Source organism: Anolis carolinensis, unplaced genomic scaffold, assembly GCF_035594765.1.
Source record: "Anolis carolinensis isolate JA03-04 unplaced genomic scaffold, rAnoCar3.1.pri scaffold_7, whole genome shotgun sequence".
NCBI classification, from domain to species: domain Eukaryota; kingdom Metazoa; phylum Chordata; class Lepidosauria; order Squamata; family Dactyloidae; genus Anolis; species Anolis carolinensis.
The window spans coordinates 971811-993394 of record NW_026943818.1 but is presented as its reverse complement, the minus strand read 5'-3'; the positions used below and the strand labels follow the sequence as shown (position 1 = coordinate 993394).

The window sequence follows — 21584 nt, the reverse complement described above, 5'->3', positions numbered from 1 at the left end:
CTGGTCTTTGTGGTCCGTTGGGATCCTTGCAAAAACAACACAACGCAGGCAAAAAACACAACGGCCACAAAATCCCCTAACATGACCCTACTCTCCTGGAAGTCGTAAAACCCGGTGGCAGCACACAGGCGGCTGAATGGAGCAGTGTGAGATGCCTGCCACGGAGTGAAGGCAGACCTTGCTCGGGCGGTCGTAAAAACCCAGCCTTGTTGTTGTTGTTTTTGGTGCCCACTCTTTTGAAAGACAAACAAGCAGGCTTCCTTCAGACAGGCCTGGCTCCAGAAACGAGGCGGGCCCAGAAAGGAGTGTCTGGATGGGCGACGGGAGCACAAGACGACTGTGTGGCTCTACACAACTCGGCCTCTCCACATCCCGGGTCAGCATTGTCCAGTTGTCCGGCGAGAGAGAGAGGACACTGTGGTCCCTAGATGGGCACCATCGTTGTCCTCAGCCTAGTCCTCTGATTTATGACCACCGGTGTCTTTGAACTCACCGTTCCATTAATGCTCCTTGAACAACTACTGTTACCCCGCCGCCCCGCCCCCTCTCACCAGCCCTGTTTTTGTGGCAGGGCTCTGGGCAATTTCAGCACCGAGCGCTTCCCTTCCTTTGTTTAACCTCTGACCTGCGAAAACAAGAGTTAATCAAAAGTTCTGAGGTCGCTAAGAGGAAGAGGAAGTGTTTGGTTACAAATTAAATATGAGAAAGCCATGCGCCATAAATCCCTGATGGAGCTACTAGTTTCTGGGCACTTTGGTTCCATGCGGAGCAGGGTGTCGGGGTTATAAATCCGGCCTCTGTGTTCGGAGGAAGGAAAGAACGCAAAGCTCTTCTGACAGGCAGATTTCCCCCGAGAGAAAGCTCAGCTGGCAGAAGTTAAGGGACTTTTCAAGTTCTGCTCATGCTTCCTATGGCCGCGATGAAAGTCGCCACGACAAATGGAGCCTGACAACCAAGAGGATATCAAAAGGTTCCCCCATGTGGGTCCTGAGATACCTGATCCACAACTTGGAAGTTGGCTTGCAACAAGAAAGAACAGCTTCTTATTGTATTCTCACCCTGCTATGACTCTTGAAATGTAGGGACTTGCAGTATGTCTTCCTCGCCTTCTTTTGTCCTTCGACATTCTTAAAATGTAGGGACTTGCAGTATGTCTCCCTCGCCTTCTTTTGCCCTTCGACGTTCTTAAAATGTAGGGACTTGCAGTATGTCTTCCTCGCCTTCTTTTCCCTTCGACGTTCTTAAAATGTAGGGACTTGCGGTATGTCTTCCTCGCCTTCTTTTGCCCTTCGACGTTCTTAAAATGTAGGGACTTGCGGTATGTCTTCCTCACCCTCTTTTGCCCTTTGACGTTCTTAAAATGTAGGGACTTGTGGTATGTCTTTCTCGCCTTCTTTTCTCCTTCGACGTTCTTAAAATGTAGGGACTTGCGGTATGTCTTCCTCGCCTTCTTTTGCCCTTCGACGTTCTTAAAATGTAGGGACTTGCAGTATGTCTTCCTCGCCTTCTTTTTAACCAGACCCAAAACAAAACAAACCTGTTTTGTTCTCATGGCTTCGAAGTCTCTAGAAACTTTTCAGTCTCGAGTTTCAGAATGGGAAGAGGCCACAAAGGAAGCTCTCGGTGCGCCCCAGGGAATGCACGTCTTCAGTGTTTGTATTCTCCGAAGGCGGCATTGATGCAACACAAGGCCTTCGGGCACCTTTGCTACCTGGGGAATAGAGCCGAGTCTTCCACAGGCGAGGGACAATCAACTTCTAGGGATACGGAGACTTAGTCGTTTTAAACAAAACAAAACAGCCAACAGAAATATTGTCGCGCACGGCACATGGGAGGACGTGACAAAAGAGATTTCGACGCTCTGCCTATGGTTTCTTCCAAGGTGCGAGTATCAAAACATGCCCGCATGTGTGTGTGTATATGTGCCTTTGGGGAGCTGGGCTCACTTTGCTAAGCAACGGTGCGCCGGCTCCCTTTTCTCTACTAAATAGGCTCTTTCCAACCGCCGGAGCATTCCCAGAGGGAATTTCCCCCTTTCATCTGGGGAAAGAATGCAACAGACGCTCTGCCTTGAGCGGTTCTCCGGAGAGACACGCCGGCCGATTTCAATGCGCCGCCGCCGAGAAGCTCCGGAGGGAACGGGGACGAACATCTCCCCACCGGCGACTTCGTCGTCGTCGCTGTGTCCAAATCTAGGGTGAGGAAAACAAAAAACAACACAAACTCCAAAGTGTCCCCACTGAAGAACTCTTGTCAGTCGCAATGGACGGATACAGACGGCCCTTAATTAACGTGGTGGCTGTGCTGCATGGCAGGACTAAAACACAATGCACAACACAACAGAAGCATACCCTCCTGACATTTCGCCCACATCTATGGCAGGCATCCGATGTCATGATCTCCGATCTTTGACATCTCCGGACACAGAGATGTGAGATATGTGAGAGCCCCTATATAAATGGGCTACAGAGAAGATTTTGGCATTCTGTACAATAAAACCTGTTGGAATCTACCAACGTGTGTCTTGGACGGGCCAGCCATAAAACCTCAATTACCCTGTGGTATGTGAGAGCCCCTATATAAATGGGCTACAGAGAAGATTCTGGCATTCTGTACAATAAAACCTGTTGGAATCTACCAGCGTGTGTCTTGGACGGGCCAGCCATAAAACCTCAATTACCCTGTGGTATGTGAGAGCCCCTATATAAATGGGCTACAGAGAAGATTCTGGCATTCTGTACAATAAAACCTGTTGGAATCTACCAACGTGTGTCTTGGACGGGCCATCCATAAAACCTCAATTACCCTGTGGTATGTGAGAGCCCCTATATAAATGGGCTACAGAGAAGATTCTGGCATTCTGTACAATAAAACCTGTTGGAATCTACCAGCGTGTGTCTTGGACGGGCCAGCCATAAAACCTCAATTACCCTGTGGTATGTGAGAGCCCCTATATAAGTGGGCTACAGAGAAAACTCTGGTATTCTGTACAATAAAACCTGTTGGAATCTACCAGCGTGTGTCTTGGTGCTTTCTTCTCACAGCACAACTGGAAGAAGAGAACCTAACACCCTCAGAGGTTGTGAGGTCTGTTGGAAACCAGGCAAGTGGGGTTTATGTCAGGAGAGAATGCTTCTGGAACATGGCCAGGCCGCCTGGAAAACTCACAGCGAGCCAGCGATTCCGGCCGTGGAAGCCTTTGACAACAGCATTGCATTGTTTATCTTAAGCTCGGTTCAGGCAACGCTGTGTTAGAGGGAGAAGCTAAGCCTGAATTCTCATGTTCTTGGTTCAAACTCAAGCTTTGGTTTTGGATTTTAATATCCTGGAAGCTTTCCATGTTCCTGTTCCAGTTTTAGTAGTTATACCTTCTTGCTTGTAATAATCCAAATGAATTATTTTCGATTGACCCATGCTTTTATCTTGTTTCCTTTTCTCAAAGTTACCTCCCTTGGTTTGAAGTCTTCTATAAACTGCTCAACATCTTGGCAGACTATACGGCCAAATCCCAGGTAACTTTTCAGAACTTTACTACTGTTTTAATGTCTGTGTGCATTTGTGTGTTTTCATGCCTCATATATATATATATATGTGTGTGTGTGTGTGTGTGTGTGTGTATATATATATATATATATATATATATATATATATATGTTTGTATATATACACTAGCTGTGCCCGGCCACGCGTTGCTGTGGCAAAGTTGTGGTGGTATTGGTTAAAAATCGTGTAATTTTTATTTGACGTTATTTGTATTTTTTTAATAAATTTTATTGTAAGTTATCTTTTTATTATATTTTATTATTTTCTTGTATTATTTTTAGTTATTTTCTGTTTGAGTATTTTATTGTATTAATTTTTTAGTGTTTTTAATTATTTTTAGTGTTTTTAATTATTTTTATTGGGTTGCTAGGAGACCAAGTTGGAGGAGCTTAGCCTTCTAACTGGCAGCAATTGGATAAAAGCAGTTATTCCTCTCTCTCTCTAATTAGGACTTTATTTTTATTTTCTTTTTGTTGTATCAACCTAGAGGCGTGGATGATGGGTTGTGTTGTCAAATTTAGAAGTTGGGGGGCCTGTAGTTTTGTTGTTTTGTGGGTCACCGTGATGCCATCACTCTTTTATATATATATATATATATATATATATATATATATATATAGTATAAAAATTATATTATTAAAAATTGTATTATTCGCCCAGTCTGAGGCTTGCTCCAGATACGGCTCCTCGGTCATGGACTTCTTCCAAAGTTACCTTCTCCGTGTTCTTTTCTCGTTCCAGGACAGCCAGTGGTATGAACTTCTCGACACTCTCTACAAACTGCCCATCCCTCAGCCTGGCTCTTCTGTTCATCTCAGCGTGGTAAGTGGGGCGCCCCATATCCAGATTTTCTAGGCTCGCCTCCATTGAACTCGGCGGGATTTATTTCCGAGTGGGATCGCGTTGGATTAAGCTGCCAATTGAACGGAAAGCGTGAAGTTGATGGCAGCCGAGCGCAGTAAATTTTAACTGCGATTTTCCCAACACAGAGCCAGCCCACCCATCTTCGAGAGGCTCTGCTGGTTAACATAATCAAAAGGACATATGTAGCGTAAAGTTACAGCACAAGTCCACAAGCAAGAAGGCATAACTAGTAAAAACTTGAACAGGAGCATGGAACATTTCCAGGATATTACAATCTAAAACTAAGAGAACTCAGGCTTAGCTTCTCACTCTCACGCAGTGTTGCCTGAACTGAGCTTAAGGTGAACAACTTGTTGTTTAATAGCCACCCATGAAAGCATTATGCCTCCCGTGAATCTTCTCCCCAACTTTCCCACTTAATCTCTCAGCCCAATGTACTCAATTTTGAGCTTTGATTTGTAATAATAATAATAACAACAACAACAACAACAACAACAACAACAGGCAGGCCCCTACCCTTCTCTCTTTCTGGAAGAACCTAAAAACTTGGCTCTTCCAAATAGCCTTCGAGGATTAATTATTGTAGGGCTGATCTATCTGCCCATCTAACAATAGGATGTCTGGCCATGATTATTTTGCACTTTTTTGACTGTTTTAACTGTGAAACTACCTCTCCCATGTTGAAGTTTTCTGCACTCTGGCCCAGATCCGTGTTTTTAGCCTTCCCGTTTTTAATCATTTTATGCTGTATGCCGACTTTTATGACTGTTTACTGAGGTTGATGTTTTATTGATGCGACATTTGTTTTATTCTCGATATTTGTTTTACTAGCTGTGCCCGGCCACGCGTTGCTGTGGCAAAGTGGTGATGGTATTGGTTAAAAATTGTTGTGTAATTTTTATTTGATGTTATTTGCATTTTGTAAATTAATTTTATTGTAAGTTATATTTTTATTTATTATATTTTATTATTTTCTTGTATTATTTTTAGTTATTTTCTGTTATTATAGTATTTTATTGTATTAATTTTTTAGTGTTTTTTATTTATTTTTTTTGGGTTGCTAGGAGACCAAGTTGGAGGAGCTTAGCCTTCTAACTGGCAGCAATTGGATAAAAGCAATTATTCCTCTCTCTCAAATTTTGAGGTTGGGGGGCCTGTAGTTTTGTTGTTTTGTGGGTCGCCGTGATGCCATCACTCTTTTATATATATAGATTGTTTTATTGCTGCTGTTGTATTGTTGTCGGGCATGGCCCCATGTAAGCCGCTCCGAGTCCCTCCGGGGAGATGGGGCGGGGTATAAAAATTAAGTTGTTGTTGTTATTATTATTATTATTATTATTATTATTATTATTATTATTATTATTATATAATAACTTTATTTTTATACCCCGCCTTCATCTTCCCGAAGGGACTCGGGGCGGCTCATATGGGGACAAGCCCAACAACAACATAAGTTAAAAACACAGATCCATAAAATTAAAACATTGTAACAACATAAAACATCATAATACACAGAATTTAAAACCTGCATAATCACGGAATATTCAGAGGGTAAAATTGTGTAGAACTCCTGGGTAGTATAAGGATTTGTAAACGGAGACTTTTGTTGATCTCTGTAGCTACAGATAGTTTCTCCTGGGAATCCTCCTCATCACTGAGCTCCTCACTCGGCTCCTTGTCTTCTGTTGCACTTTCCGAGCCAGTTTTCTCACAGAGAGGAACATCATTTCCAGACTTGAATTTTCCATACTTAAGAGCCCATCGCTTTGTGCCACAGGAAAGCCCACAATCCTCTCTAAATCCTCAATTAAACCATCAGCCTCGGGCCGATCTACAACACAGGCCTAATATTGATATCATTGGGTTGCTTTTCGGTTTCCAGTCAAGCAGTAAAGAGGCAGAATTTTCAGTAGTATTTTAAATAAATACAAAAATTTTGGTGGTCTTTTAAGAAGAGCCGTAATACATATATTTTTTCCTCTTTCCTCCGTAGCACTCTTACTTTACCGTGCCCGACATCAGAGAACTTCCCAGCATACCTGAAAATGTGAGTAAATCATGTGTTGTTTCTCAGGTGGCGTTTAAAACACGCCACAAGGGATTTCGGAAAGCGCATGTGGGGGTTGATGATACACGATGTACATTTCAAGGCACATGAAAGCGCTTGCAGATGAAAGTGTGTATGCGTGTTGGGACGAGAAAGAGAATTCAAGGGGCTTAAAGGCTGAAAGCTTCGGGCGGGTCGTAGATGTTGTTGAGGTGGGCGGGGCATAGGTGTCGAAGGTGTTTTTTAGGGTGGCCACGGCCTCTTTGTGCCAGACGTCCTGCAGGTTGGCGTTGTTCACCTCTATCGTCCTTGTGGACCGTCCCATCTTCAATGATCTTGGTGATGTAGATGCTGATGTCTCCAGGGATGTTCTGGTTCCCGATGCCACTCCTTTGGGTCCCTTCATGAGGTTGACCTCCATGATGTTCTCCAGTGGTGGTTGAGTTCTTCTTCTCCATGGCTCCAAATGGTGACCTTGATGTTGGGGTGGATGCTGTTGTGGTGGTCCAGAAACTGGTTGAGTTCTTCTCCATGACTTCAAATTGTGAATTGGATGCTTGGGTGGATGCTGTTGAGGTGGCCCATGAACGTGTTGAGATCTTCTCCTCCATGGCTGATGTTTGGGTAGATGCTGTTGAGGTGATCCAGGGACTTATTGAGTTCTTCTCCATGGTTCCAAATGGTGACCTTGATGTTGGGGTGGATGCTGTTGAGGTGGTCCAGGAACGTGTTGAGATCTTCTCCTCCGTGGCTCCAAATGGTGACCTTGATGTTAGGGTGGATGTTGTTTCGATGATCCAGGAACTTGTTGAGTTCTTCTCCGTGGCTCCAAATGGTGAACTTCATGTTGGGATGGATGCTGTTGAGGTCGCCCAGGAACTGGTTGAGTTCTTCTCCATGGCTTCAAATTGTGAATTGGATGCTTGGGTGGATGCTGTTGAGGTGGCCCATGAACGTGTTGAGATCTTCTCCATGGCTCCAGATGGTTAATTGGATATTTGGGTGGATGCTGTTGAGGTGGTCCAGAAACTGGTTGAGTTCTTCTCCATGGCTTCAAATTGTGAATTGGATGCTTGGGTGGATGCTGTTGAGGTGGCCCATGAACGTGTTGAGATCTTCTCCATGGCTCCAGATGGTGAATTGGATATTTGGGTGGATGCTGTTGAGGTGGTCCAGGAACTGGTTGAGTTCTTCTCCATGGCTTCTAATTGTGAATTGGATGCTTGGGTGGATGCTGTTGAGGAGGCCCATGAACGTGTTGAGATCTTCTCCACGGCTTCAAATTGTGAATTGGATGCTTGGGGTGGATGCTGTTCAGGTGCTCCAGGAAGTGGTTGAGTTCTTCTCCAAGGCTTCTAATTGTAAATTGCATGTTTGGGTGGATGCTGTTGAGGTGGTCCAGGAACTGGTTGAGTTCTTCTCCTCCATGGCTCCAAAGGGTGACCTTGATGCTAGGGTGGATGCTGTTGAGGTGGCCCAGGAACTTGTTGAGTTTTTCTCTGTGGTTCCTAATGGTGAACTTGATGTTGGGGTGGATGCTGTTGAGATGATCCAGGAACTGGTTGAGTTCTCCTCCTCTGTGGCTCAAAATAGTGAACTGGATGTGTGGATGGATGCTGTTGAGGTGCTCCAGGAACTGGTTGAGTTCTCCTCCTCTGTGGCTCAAAATAGTGAACTGGATGTGTGGATGGATGCTGTTGAGGTGCTCCAGGAACTGGTTGAGTTCTCCTCCTCTGTGGTTCAAAATAGTGAACTGGATGTGTGGATGGATGCTGTTGAGGTGCTCCAGGAACTTGTAGAATTCTTCTCCATGGCTCCAGATGGTGAACTGGATGTATGGATGGATGCTGTTGAGGTGCTCCAGGAACTGGTTGAGTTCTCCTCTATGGCTCCAAATGGTGAACTGGATGTATGGATGGATGCTGTTGAGATGATCCAGGAACTGGTTGAGTTCTCCTCCATGGCTCCAAATGGTGACCTTGATGTTGGGGTGGATGCTGTTGAGATGGTCCAGGAACTGGTTGAGATCTTCTCCGTGGTTCCAAATGGTGAACTTGATGTTGGGATGGATGCTATTGAGATGATCCAGGAACTGGTTGAGTTCTTCTCAAACGTTGAAGGTGTCATCCACGTATCTGACCCATATAGTGGGCATTGTTAGGAGTCTTAGATGGGCAGAGAAGGCGAAACTAAGGAGCTGTGAATGCGCAGGAGGGAAGGAGAAGCCAAGCTTCGGCATTTGTTTCGCATTTGCCTCTCCCGGCTCCAAGATCCACACATGCAGAGCCACATAAAAGTTTAAAGGAGGCTGGACGGCAGGCATGGTCCCGGTTATCCTTCCCTGGTGGGGCTCCGGCCCCTTGAACACGCAACCTCCCTCCCACACATTCCCAGCAAAGACATCTCCCCGCATCACACCCACTTCACAGCCTCAAACGGCGCAGCTTTAAACCCCTTTTCCAAGTATTTCTGGCCCAGCGCCTCGCGTCTTTTTATGGCCGCCTTTGATTCGCGAGCATCCAGAACATCTACTGCTTGGATGTTATGGGAAGTTGACTCATGCGCCGAGAGCTCTGCCAACAAAACACGGACAGGCAGAGAAGACACGGGTGCGGGAAGAACCGGGAAAGAGAGGTGTCTCTGAAACCATGCCCAAGGGCCCATCAAATAAATAATAATAATAATAATAATAATAATAATAATAATAATAATAATAATAATAATAATAATAATTTATTTACTATAAATATAATATAATTTACTATATTACTTATTGTGCTATAAGAATAAAATTATTATTATTTATTATTATTTTATTATGACACAGCAAACAAGATAGACATGCTGGATTTCATTATTATTATTATTATATCATTATATGGTAATATTATTAGTAATATTTATTTATGTATTTATTGACTATATTTGTTTATCCCGCTCTTCTCACCCCGAAGGGGACTCTGAGCGGCTTACAAATCAATTGAACATACAATATATTATTAGTAGAGCACAATATAAGCATTAAATTACTGTATTGTACTATATCATTATATGGTAATATTATTAGTAATATTAAATTTAATAATAATAATAATATTTTATATTCTGCCCTATCTATCTCCCCAAAGGGACTCAGGGTGCATTACAGTATAATAATAATAATAATAATAATAATAATAATAATAATAATAATAATAATAATAATAAATTATTTATATTCTGCCCTATCTATCTCCCCAAAGGGACTCAGGGTGAATTACAGTATACTAATAATAATAATAACAACAACAATAATAATTTATTTATATTCTGCCCTATCTATCTCCCCAAAGGGAATCAGGGTGAATTACAGTATAATAATAATAATAATAATAATAATAATAATAATAATAATAATAATAATAATAATAATAAATTATTTATATTCTGCCCTATCTATCTCCCCAAAGGGACTCAGGGTGAATTACAGTATACTAATAATAATAATAACAACAATAATAATAATTTATTTATATTCTGCCCTATCTATCTCCCCAAAGGGACTCAGGGTGCATTACAGTATAATAATAATAATAATAATAATAATAATAATAATAATAATAATAATAATAAATAAATAAATAAAACTTTATTTATACCCCGCCACCATCTCCCCGTGGGGACTCGGGGCGGCTCACAATGTTACAAAAGTAACAGCATTAAACAATATACACAGTTTAAAACACAAATACATTAAACAATATACACAGTTTAAAACACAAATACATTAAACAATATACACAGTTTAAAACACAAATACATTAAACAATATACACAGTTTAAAACACAAGAAGATGATAAAACAGAAGTTAAAACAAAGGTTTATATAATAGTAATAATATCAAACAGCCACCAATGCAAATCCGTCAACTTCAAAGGTGGGGGGGGGGGGGGGGGGGCTATAGCAGCAATATAAGATAAAATCATTAGATTAAAATACCCCGATGAAAGGAGCCTAATAACATTCAGGATAGAATTAGAATGAGGCTGGTCATCCAATGGCTGTCTCTCCAAAGGCCAGCCCGAACATCCAGGTTTTCAATTGTTTCTTAAAGGATGGTAGGGAGGGTGCCCACCTAATCTCCAGAGCCGGGGGGCCACAGCCGAGAAGGCCCTCTCTCTCGTCCCCACCAGACGTATCTGTGAGGAAGGCGGAAGCGAGAGGAGGGCCTCCCCGGAAGATCTCAGAGAGCGCGTAGGTTCATAGGGGACCATGCGGTCACGAAGATAGGCAGGTCCTGAACCGTTTAGAGCAGGGGTCCTCAAACTTTTGAAGTGGAGGGCCGGTTCATGGTCCCTCAGACTATTGCGGGGCCGAATTATCATTTTTTAAAAAAATGAACAAATTCCTATGCACACTGCACATCTTATTTGTAGTGCAAACCCCCCCCCCCCCCAAACAACAATTACTCATTTATTTATTTATTTATTTATTTATACCCCCCCCCTCTCTCAGAGCGGCTTACAAGTTGTATGTAGATACAATATATTATATTATCAGCATAGCACAATGTTAGCATTATATATTACTATATTGTACTATACCACTATACTGTAATATTTTTAGTAATAATATATAATTAATATTATTATATTGTATTATTATTATATTGTATTACATTATAATATTATTTATTTATTTATTTATTTGTTTGCAGTATTTATATTCCGCCCTTCTTTCTCACCCCGAAGGGGACTCAGGGCGGATCACATGACACATATAGGCAAACATTCAATGCCTTTTAACATAGAACAAAGACAAACAAACATAGGCTCCGAGCGGGCCTCGAACTCATGACCTCCTGGTCAGAATTATTCATTGCAGTTAATTGCAGCTGGCTTGCTCTCCCACCTGCGCCACATTATATGTATACACAATATATTATATTATTACCATCGCACAATATTAGTAAATAAACAATTACAATATTTAAAAATAAAAACAATTTTAACCAACATAAACCTATCAGGATTTCAATGGGGTGTGGGCCTGCTTTTGACCAATGAGATAGTCAAGTAGGATTGTTGTTGTTGTGTGCCTTCAAGTCATTTCAGACTTTGGGCAAGCCTAAGTCTAAAACTGAGGGCGGGGGCCGGGTAAATGACCTTGGAGGGCCGCATCTGGCCCCCGGGCCTTAGTTTGGGGACCCCTGACCTAGACCTAGTATTTGTGACGGGCGGTGGACAAGTCGGTGTGGAAGAGCCAAATAATCTTCCATTGTCATGGACTGACCATCATCTGATCAGTGTTAGACTTACTGTTGCACCAAACCTCCGCAGGGGTGGCGGACCGATTAAGATGGTCCGCCCCAGGAGACTTATGGATCCGGATGGATTCCTGATGTCTCTTGGGGAACTTCCTGTCATGTCGGCTGACGATCCGGTGGAGACCCTGGTCGATCTCTATAACACCGAGATGGCCAGGGCTCTTGACACGATCGCCCCTGAACGTCCCCTCTCGCTCCGCAGAGCCAGGTCGGCTCCTTGGTTCACTGAGGAGCTGGCTTTGATGAAGCGGGCGAGGCGGGGACTAGAGTGCAAGTGGCGGAAGACTCGGAGCATCACCGACCAAACACGGGCTAGAGCCTCCATTAAGGCCTACTCTGTGGCGTTGCAGGCAGCCAGAAAAACTTTCTCGACTGCCCGCATCGCATCTGCAACAAACAGACCAGCAGAGTTGTTCCGGGTTGTCCGGGAGCTCCTTCATCCTCATGAGGTGGAGGAGCCCCTTGACAACTCGGTCACTCGATGCAGCGAGTTCGCGCATCATTTTGCAGATAAAGTTGCTCGATTACGCTCCGACTTGGACGCCAGATTTGATACAGTGCCTGATGAGTTACCTAGAGCATCTGTCAATTCCATCTTGATGGATTCGTTTCAACCTGTTCGGCCTGATGACGTGGACAAGATCCTTGGAGCGATGAGACCAACCACATGTGGTCTAGATCAGGGGTCCCCAAACTAAGCCCCAGGGGCCGGATGCGGCCCATCGAAGCCATTTATCCGGCCCCCACGGCACAAGGGCAAAAGAATGTTGGGCTAAATGATCCAAGGGGTCTCTTCCAACCCTCTTTTATTATTATTATTATTATTATTATTATTATTATTATTATTATTATTATTATTTTATTATGACACAGCAAACAAGATAGATATGCTGGATTTCATATCACAAAATCCCAAGTCAAACACTTCCCAAATGTCTAGGACTGTGTGATGTATTTTCGGATGATGCGCGCAGATCCCAGTAGGGTGGCCTTTTGCAGCTGGCAGATCGTAATTTTGTCAATGTCTATTGTTTCCAAATGCCGGCTGAGATCTTTTGGCACGGCACCCAGTGTGCCCATCACCACCGGGACCACCTGCCCTGGTTTCTGCCAGAGTCTTTGCAGTTCAATCTTGAGGTTCTGATAGCAGCTGAGTTTTTCCTGTTGTTTTTTGTCAATGCGACTGTCACCTGGGATGGCGACATCAATAATCTATTATTATTATTATTATTATTATTATTATTATTATTATTATTATTATTATTATTATTAACATTGAGGCTGGGTGGCCATCTGTCAGGGATGCTTTGCTTGTGCTTTCGGTGCACAAAGGCAGAAGGGGATTGGACTCAATGGTCCAAAGGGTCTCTTCCAACCCTCTTTTATTATTATTATTATTATTGTTGTTGTTGTTGTTGTTGTTATTATTATTATTATTATTATTATTATTAATAATAATAATAATAATTGCTCAGTGGCCAACTATAGTTTGGCCCTCCAACAGTCCGAAGTATCGTGAACTGGCCCCCTGCTTAAAAAGTTTGGGGACCCCTGGTCTAGATCCTTGCCCTACCTGGCTTATAAAGCTTGCCAGGGGTGGGTTGGTCGATTGGTTTTTGAGGATGATCAATGCCTCACTGGAACAAGGACTTTTTCCAAGCAGCCTGAAACAGGCAACTATTAGACCAATTCTAAAAAAGGCATCCCTTGATTCCTCCATTCTATTGAACTATCGACCAATTTCAAACCTCCCATTCTTAGGCAAGGTTCTGGAGCGGGTGGTGGCCTCTCAACTCCAGGGATTCTTGGATGACACCGATTATCTTGACCCATTCCAGTCTGGCTTCAGGCCTGGTCATGGGACTGAGACGGCCTTGGTGGCCTTGGTGGATGACCTCCGCAGGGAGCTGGACAGGGGGAGTGTGACCCTGCTGGTTCTCCTGGACATCTCAGCGGCTTTCGATACCATCGACCATGGTCTCCTTCTGGGACGTCTCTCTGGGATGGGCCTTGGGGGTACTGCTCTCCAGTGGCTCCAGTCCTTCCTGGAGGGCCGATCCCAGATGGTGAAGCTGGGGGACACCTGCTCGGACCCCTGGCCTTTGACCTGTGGGGTCCCGCAAGGTTCCATTCTGTCCCCCATGCTTTTTAATATCTACATGAAACCGCTGGGCGAGGTCATCCGGGGTTTTGGAGTTGGGTGCCATCTCTACGCAGATGACACTCAACTCCACTACTCCTTTCCACCTGCTTCCAAGGAAGCCCCTCGGATCCTAGACCAGTGCCTGGCCGCTGTGATGGGCTGGATGAGGGCCAACAAGCTGAAGCTTAATCCTGATAAGACAGAGGTCCTCCAGGTCAGCCGTTCGACCGATCGGGGCATAGGGTGGCCACCTGTGCTTGACGGGGTCACACTCCCCCTGAAGGCGCAGGTCCATTGCAGTTTGGGGGTCCTCCTGGACTCATCGTTGTCACTTGATGCCCAGGTGTCGGCCGTGGCCGGGAGGGCCTTTGCACAATTAAAACTTGTGCGCCAACTGCGACCGTACCTCGAGAAGTCTGGCTTGACCACGGTGGTCCACGCTCTAGTTACCTCAAGGATGGATTACTGTAACGCACTCTACGTAGGGCTGCCCTTGAAGACGGTCCGGAAATTACAGTTGGTACAACGGTCGGCAGCCAGGTTACTAACTGGAGCTGCTTATAGGGAGCGGTCAACGCCCCTGTTCAAGCAGCTCCACTGGCTGCCGATAATATTCCGGGCCCAATTCAAGGTGCAGGTTATTACCTATAAAGCTCTAAACCAGGGGTCCCCAAACTAAGGCCCGGGGGCCGGATGCGGCCCTCCAAGGTCATTTACCTGGCCCCCGCCCTCAGTTTTATAATATAATATTTTATATCATTTTAAATAATATAATATATTGTATATACATGTAATATTGATAATAATATTATAATGTTATACAATATAATACTAATAATAATACCATATAATAATATTAATTGTATATTACATATAATATTACAGTATAGTGGTATAATTCAATATAGTAATATATAATGCTAATATTATGCTATGCTAATAATATAATATATTGTATGTACATACAGCTGCTCTGAGTCCCCTTCGGGGCGAGAAGGGCGGGAAATAAATGTAGTAAATAAATGTAGTAAATGAATAAATAAATAATTTTAGACTTAGGCCCAAAGTCTGAAATGACTTGAAGGCTCACAACAACTACAATCCTAATTAACTTGACTATCTCATTGGCCAGTAGCAGGCCCACACTTTCTATTGAAATCCTGATAGGTTTATGTTGGTTAAAATTGTTTTCATTTTTAAATATTGTACAGTAGAGTCTCACTTATCCAACACTTGCTTATCCAACATTCTGGATTATCCAACACATTTTTGGAGTCAATGTTTTCCATATATCGTGATATTTTGGTGCTAAATTCATAAATACAGTAATTACTACTGAGCATTACTGCGTATTGAACACCTTTTTCTGCCAAATTTGTTGTCTAACATGATGTTTTGGTGCTTCATTTGTAAAATCATAACCTAATTTGATGTTTAATAGGCTTTTCCTTAATGCCTCCTTATTATCCAACATATTCGCTTATCCAACATTCTGCCGGCCCGTTTATGTTGGATAAGTGAGACTCTACTGCAGAGGTCCTCAAACTTTTTAAGCCAAGGGCCGGTCCACTATCCTTCAGACTGTTGTGGGGCCGGATTATCATTTGAAAAAAAAATACAAACAAATTCTGATGCACACTGCACATGTCTTATTTGTAATGCAAAAACAACAACAACAGCAACAACAACAACGAAAGAACAATACAATATTTAAAAATAAAAATAATTTTAACCAACATACATTTACCAGGTTTTCAATGGGAAGTGTGCTTCTGCTTCTGGCCAATGAGATAGTCAAGTTAATTAGGGTTGCTGCTGTTGTTGTTGTTGTTGTTGTTGTTGTTGTTGTTGTTGTTGTGTGCCTTCAAGTCATTTCAGACTTTGGGCGAGCCTAAGTCTAAAATGTATTTAATTATTATTTATTTATTTACTGCATTTATTTACTACATTTGTATCACACCTTTCTCACCCCAAAGGGGACTCAGGGTGGCTTACAAATTATATGTACATACAATATATTATATTATTAGCATAGCACAATATTAGCATCTATATATTACTTTATTGAACTATACCACTATACTGTAATATTATTAGTAATATTATATGTAATATAGAGTATGTAATTAATATTATTTCAGGGTATTATTATTAGTGTTATATTGTATTACATTATAATATGATTATCAATATTATATGTATATACAATATATTATATTATAAAACTGAGGGCGGGGGCCAGGTCAATGACCTCGGAGGGCCGCATCCGGACCCCGGGCCTTAGTTTGGGGACCCCTGCTCTACTGTATTGTTGTTTCGTTGTTGTTATTGTTGCACTACAAATAAGACATGTGTAGTATGCATAGGAATTTGTTTGTATTTTTTTCAAATGATAATTCGGCCCCTCCACAGTCTGAAGAATTGTGGACCGGCCCTCTGCTTCAAAAGTTTGAGGACCCCTGCCCCAAACTGTCCCGGGTCCCCACCCTCAAGTGGACACACTCAAACCCAGACGATTGAGGAACGGGGCATCTGGTCAGGGGAAGGGTGTCCTGATAGACCACTGCTACGCCGCCTCCCCGCCCCCCGCGCCCGGCCTGTTGATGCCCTCCGTAGCCTGGAGGACACAGCTGGGTAAGATTGACACCCCCCAGCTCATCCAACCAAGTTTCGGTAATGCAGGCCAGATCTGCCTTTTCGTCCAGGATCAAGTCCTGGATTACTGCTGACTTACCGTTGACAGATCTGGCATTTAGCAACAAGACCTTAAAGCCGGGGGGTCTGTCATGAAGGCCACCTAACCTATCTTTCCTCAGGGTCGCAAGAGTTTTGTTGCGCTTCTCCCTGGGATGATGGAAACGACCGCAACGTCCCCCCCCCCCCCACACACAACCTCAATGGCCATCTCCCGAAGCCCACACTCCCCCCCATCAGATATCCCTGGAACAGGGGGAGAATCTAAGGGAGCTAGTCAGCTTGCTGATGTCAAAGGGTCATCATAATAATAATAATACTTTATTTATATTCTGCCCTATCTATCTCCCCAAAGGGACTCAGGGTGCATTACAGAATAATAATAATAATAATAATAATAATAATAGTAATAATAGTAATAATAATAATAATAATAATAATAATAATAATTTATTTATTTATTAGATTTGTATACCGCTATTCCCAGTTTGGCTCAGAGCGGTTTACAGAAATAGATTAAAACAATACAATTAGCTTTAAAATAACAATAAAAACAATAAAAACAACAATAAAAGCAGACATAGCCCCGAGTTTATAATAATAATTTTATTCTTGTACCCTGCCTCTATCTCCCCGCAGGGACGCAGGGCGGCTTACAAATGCAAAACAAGTATACATACATAAAACATCAAATATCGAAAACACACAAATGAGAATTAAAATATACGATTAAAATCAGTACAGTACGCATAAACAGCAAACATTCATTCAATGCCGTTTTGGATGGACAGAGCAGCATTCAGTGCCATTATCAAGACATTATCACATCTACAGACAGACACAGAGGCAATTTAACATTTTCCAGCTTCCGGCTTCATGAGGTTATGCTGAATTCGAAGCTGTGACGCCGAGCCCTTGCTGTAGTACTTCCTCATTCTTTTCCGCACGCTGCTGGGTAATTTGATGGTGCCTTAGATTAGTTAAATTAGCCTCCCCGCATAAAGCAGTACCTAACTTTCCTACTTGACAGATGCAACTGTCTTTCGGGCTGCTTAGGTCAACAGCGAGCTAGGCTATGAATGGTCAGGGGCTTAATCTGACCCGGTATATAAAAATATAAAATTTATTTTAAAAAATTATATATAATAAAATTTTTATATATATATATATATATATATATATATATATATATATATATATAAAATTTTTTATTATATATAAAAATTTTATATCTATCTATATATAAAAGAGTGATGGCATCACGGCGACCCACAAAACAACAAAACTACAGGCCCCCCAACCTCGAAATTTGACAACACAACCCATCATCCACGCCTCTAGATTGATACAAGAAAAAGAAAAGAAAAATAAAGTCCTAATTAGAGAGAGAGGAATAATTGTTTTTATCCAGTTGCTGCCAGTTTGAAGGCTAAGCTCCGCCCACTTGGTCTCCTAGCAACCCAATAAAAAAATAATAAAAACACTAAAAAAATAATTAAAAACACTAAAAAATTAATACAATAAAATACTATAATAACAGAAAATAACTAAAAATAATACAAGAAAATAATAAAATATAATAAATAAAAAGATAACTTACAATAAAATTAATTTAAAAAATGCAAATAACGTCAAATAAAAATTACACAACAATTTTTAACCAATACCACCACCACTTTGCCACAGCAACGTGTGGCCGGGCACAGCTAGTATTATATATAAAATATAAAATGTATATATATAATTTATATTATATTATATATAAAATATAAAATTTATATATAATAGAATTTTTATACATATAAAAATTGATATAATAATATAAAAATTTTATATATAATAAAATTTATATATATATTTATATATAAATTTTTATTATATATAAAATTTTTATATTATATTATATATAAAATATAAAATTTATATATAATAAAATTTTTATATATAAAAATCGATATGATAATAATAATAATAATAATAATAATAATAATAAAACTTTATCTCCTCGATCTCACGACCTCTCGATGAGTCGTGATTTATTGCAGCTGGCTACTAACCAGCGGCGCCACGTCCACCATCCTCTGACACAGCCTCTATCCCTCAGTGTGTGTTTATCGTTGTGTTTAATTTTTTTTTTTTACCCAAAAAATCAGCAAAGGCCGGGCTTAATTTTTGGCTTCAATTTTTTGTCTCTGGACGGCAAGCTGCGGAACATATTTGTGCCCAGTGTGCAACTTCTTGGCAAACTTCTGCAGCCAAGTATTAGGGAGCTTGGGGTTTGTTGGAACCGTCAAAAGTGCTAATGGGCTCCCTGCGCTTCTGCGCGATGCTAAATCCGGTTTGCCTCTTTGCCATAATGTGTGTGTGTGTGGCACATGCGCATCTCGGCACATGTTGGTTTTGTTGACTTCTTTTGACCCTGAGCCTGAGTGTGCTGATTGGTCGTTCTTCCTTCCTTTCTTCCTAGAGAAACCTGACCGAGTATTTTGTGGCCGTGGACGTCAACAACATGCTGCACCTCTACGCCAGCATGCTGTACGAGCGGCGCATCCTCATCTGCTGCAGCAAGCTCAGCACCGTGAGTGGGAGAGGCCAATGGGTGCTCCGGGTGCGCACCCACAGAGAATCCTAATGGGTGTCCCAAGCACGTTATGCCCAACCCTACATGTCCGAGGGATGATGATGATGATGATGATGATGATGATGATGATGATGGCCATCTGTTGGGAGGGATGATGATGATGATGATTATTATTATTATCTCCCATGGTGTTGTGGCCACTGAAAGAGGGCACCACAAGTTATCCATTTAGTCCCAGCCTCACTTCCACCACATATCGTTCTCGGGGAGGATGGTATTTGCTACTCTGCTCTCCATTGGGGAATGAAGAGTTGTGTGAAAAAGAAATACATACATTCATATATCTATGTCTAAAAGTCAAAGGGTGTCTTTTGCAACCTGCAATGATGATGATGATGATAATAATAATAATAATAATAATAATAATAATAATAATAATAATGTATATACTTGCGTATAAGCCTAGTTTTTCAGCCCTTTTTCAGGACTGAAAAAAACCCTCCTCAACTTATACTCGGGTGAGGGTCCTGGTGAGCTTATATTCAGGTCGGCTTATACTCAAGTATATATGGTACAGTAGAGTCTCACTTATCCAACATAAACTGGTCAGCAGAATGTTGGATAAGCGAATATGTTGGATAATAAGGAGGGATTAAGGAAAAGCCTATTAAACATCAAATTAGGTTATGATTTTACAAATGAAGCACCAAAACATCATGTTATACAACAAATTTGACAGAAAAAGTAGTTCAATACGCAGTAATGTTATGTTGTAATTGCTGTATTTATGAGTTTAGCACCAAAATATCACGATATTTTGAAAACATTGACTACAAAAATGCGTTGGATAATCCAGAACGTTGGATAAGCGAATGTTGGATAAGTGAGACTCTACTGTATGTATATACAATCTCTATATATAAAAGGGTAATGGAATCACGGCACCGGACAAAACAACTAAACTAAACACCCCACAACCTCGAAAATTGACAGCAAAACCTTTCATCCATGCCTCTACGTTCATACAACAAAAAGAAAATAAAAATTCAGTCCTAGCCACAGCAACACGTGGCCGGGCACAGCTAGTATATTATATGATTAGTATAACACAATATTAGCATTTTATATTACTATATTGTACTGTACCACTATACTAAAATACAGTAGAGTCTCACTTATCCAACATTCGCTTATCCAACATTCTGGATTATCCAATGCAGTCTGTCTTTTAGTAGTCAATGTTTTTGTAGTCATTGTTTTCAATACATCGTGATATTTTGGTGCTAAATTTGTAAATACAGTAATTACTACATAGCATTACTGCGTATTGAACTACTTTTTCTGTCAAATTTGTTGTATAAAACGAAGTTTTGGTGCTTAATTTGTAAAATCATAACCTATTTTGATGTTTAATAGGCTTTTCCTTAATCCCTCCTTATTATCCAACATATTTGCTTATCCAACGTTCTGCTGGCCCATTTATGTTGGATAAGTGAGACTCTACTGTTTTATTAGCAACATTACATTTAATATACAATATATAATTAATATTATTATGTTATATTATTATTATTATTATTATTATTATTATTATTATTATTGTATCCCATTAATATATTATTATCAATATTATATGTGTACACAATATATTATATTATTACCATAGCACAATAGTAGTACAGTAGAGTCTCACTTATCCAACATTCGCTTATCCAACATTCTGGATTATCCAACTCATTTTTGTAGTCAATGTTTTCAAAATATCGTGATATTTTGGTGCTAAACTCATAAATACAGCAATTACAACATAACATTACTGCGTATTGAACTACTTTTTCTAACAAATTTGTTGTCTAACATGATGTTTTGGTGCTTCATTTGTTAAATCATAACCTATTTTGATGTTTAATAGGCTTTTCCTTAATCCCTCCTTATTATCCAAGATATTCGCTTATCCAACGTTCTGCCAGCCCGTTTATGTTAGATAAGTGAGACTCTACTGTTTTATTAGCAACATTACATTTAATATACAATATATAATTAATATTATTATGTTATATTATTATTATTATTATTGTATCCCATTAATATATTATTATCAATATTATATGTGTACACAATATATTATATTATTACCATAGCACAATAGTAGTATTATATATATCATCTGCCATCAGAGTTCATCAAGAGAAGGTCGCAAGGATTAGTCTGAAAGCATTGTTTATCAATGTATATATATATATACTAGCTGTACCCGGCCCCGCGTTGCTGTGGCGAAGTATGGTGGCATGGGAAATAAAGTACAGTAGAGTCTCACTTATCCAAGCTAAACGGGCCGGCAGAAGCTTGGATAAGCGAATATCTTAAGCGAATAATAAGGAGGGATTAAGGAAAAGCCTATTAAAC

At 41.0% G+C, this 21584-nt stretch overlaps 1 protein-coding gene across 13 annotated transcripts in view; it reads left to right on the top strand.

Moving 5' to 3' along the window:
- The window catches only part of dennd1a (DENN domain containing 1A), a 203359-nt gene that overhangs the window by 99432 nt on the left and 82343 nt on the right, over positions 1-21584 (top strand). For 5 of the 13 annotated variants that reach the window (XM_062959488.1, XM_062959482.1, XM_062959489.1 and 2 more), the window contains 4 exons: positions 3443-3512; positions 4285-4365; positions 6401-6454; positions 19067-19205. In XM_062959488.1, the coding sequence (XP_062815558.1) occupies positions 3443-3512; positions 4285-4365; positions 6401-6454; positions 19067-19205 (344 nt within the window). Of the gene's footprint in view, positions 1-3442; positions 3513-4284; positions 4366-6400; positions 6455-19064; positions 19206-21584 lie in introns of all 13 variants that reach the window. The other 8 variants (XM_062959492.1, XM_062959487.1, XM_062959490.1 and 5 more) reach the window with 3 other exon arrangements.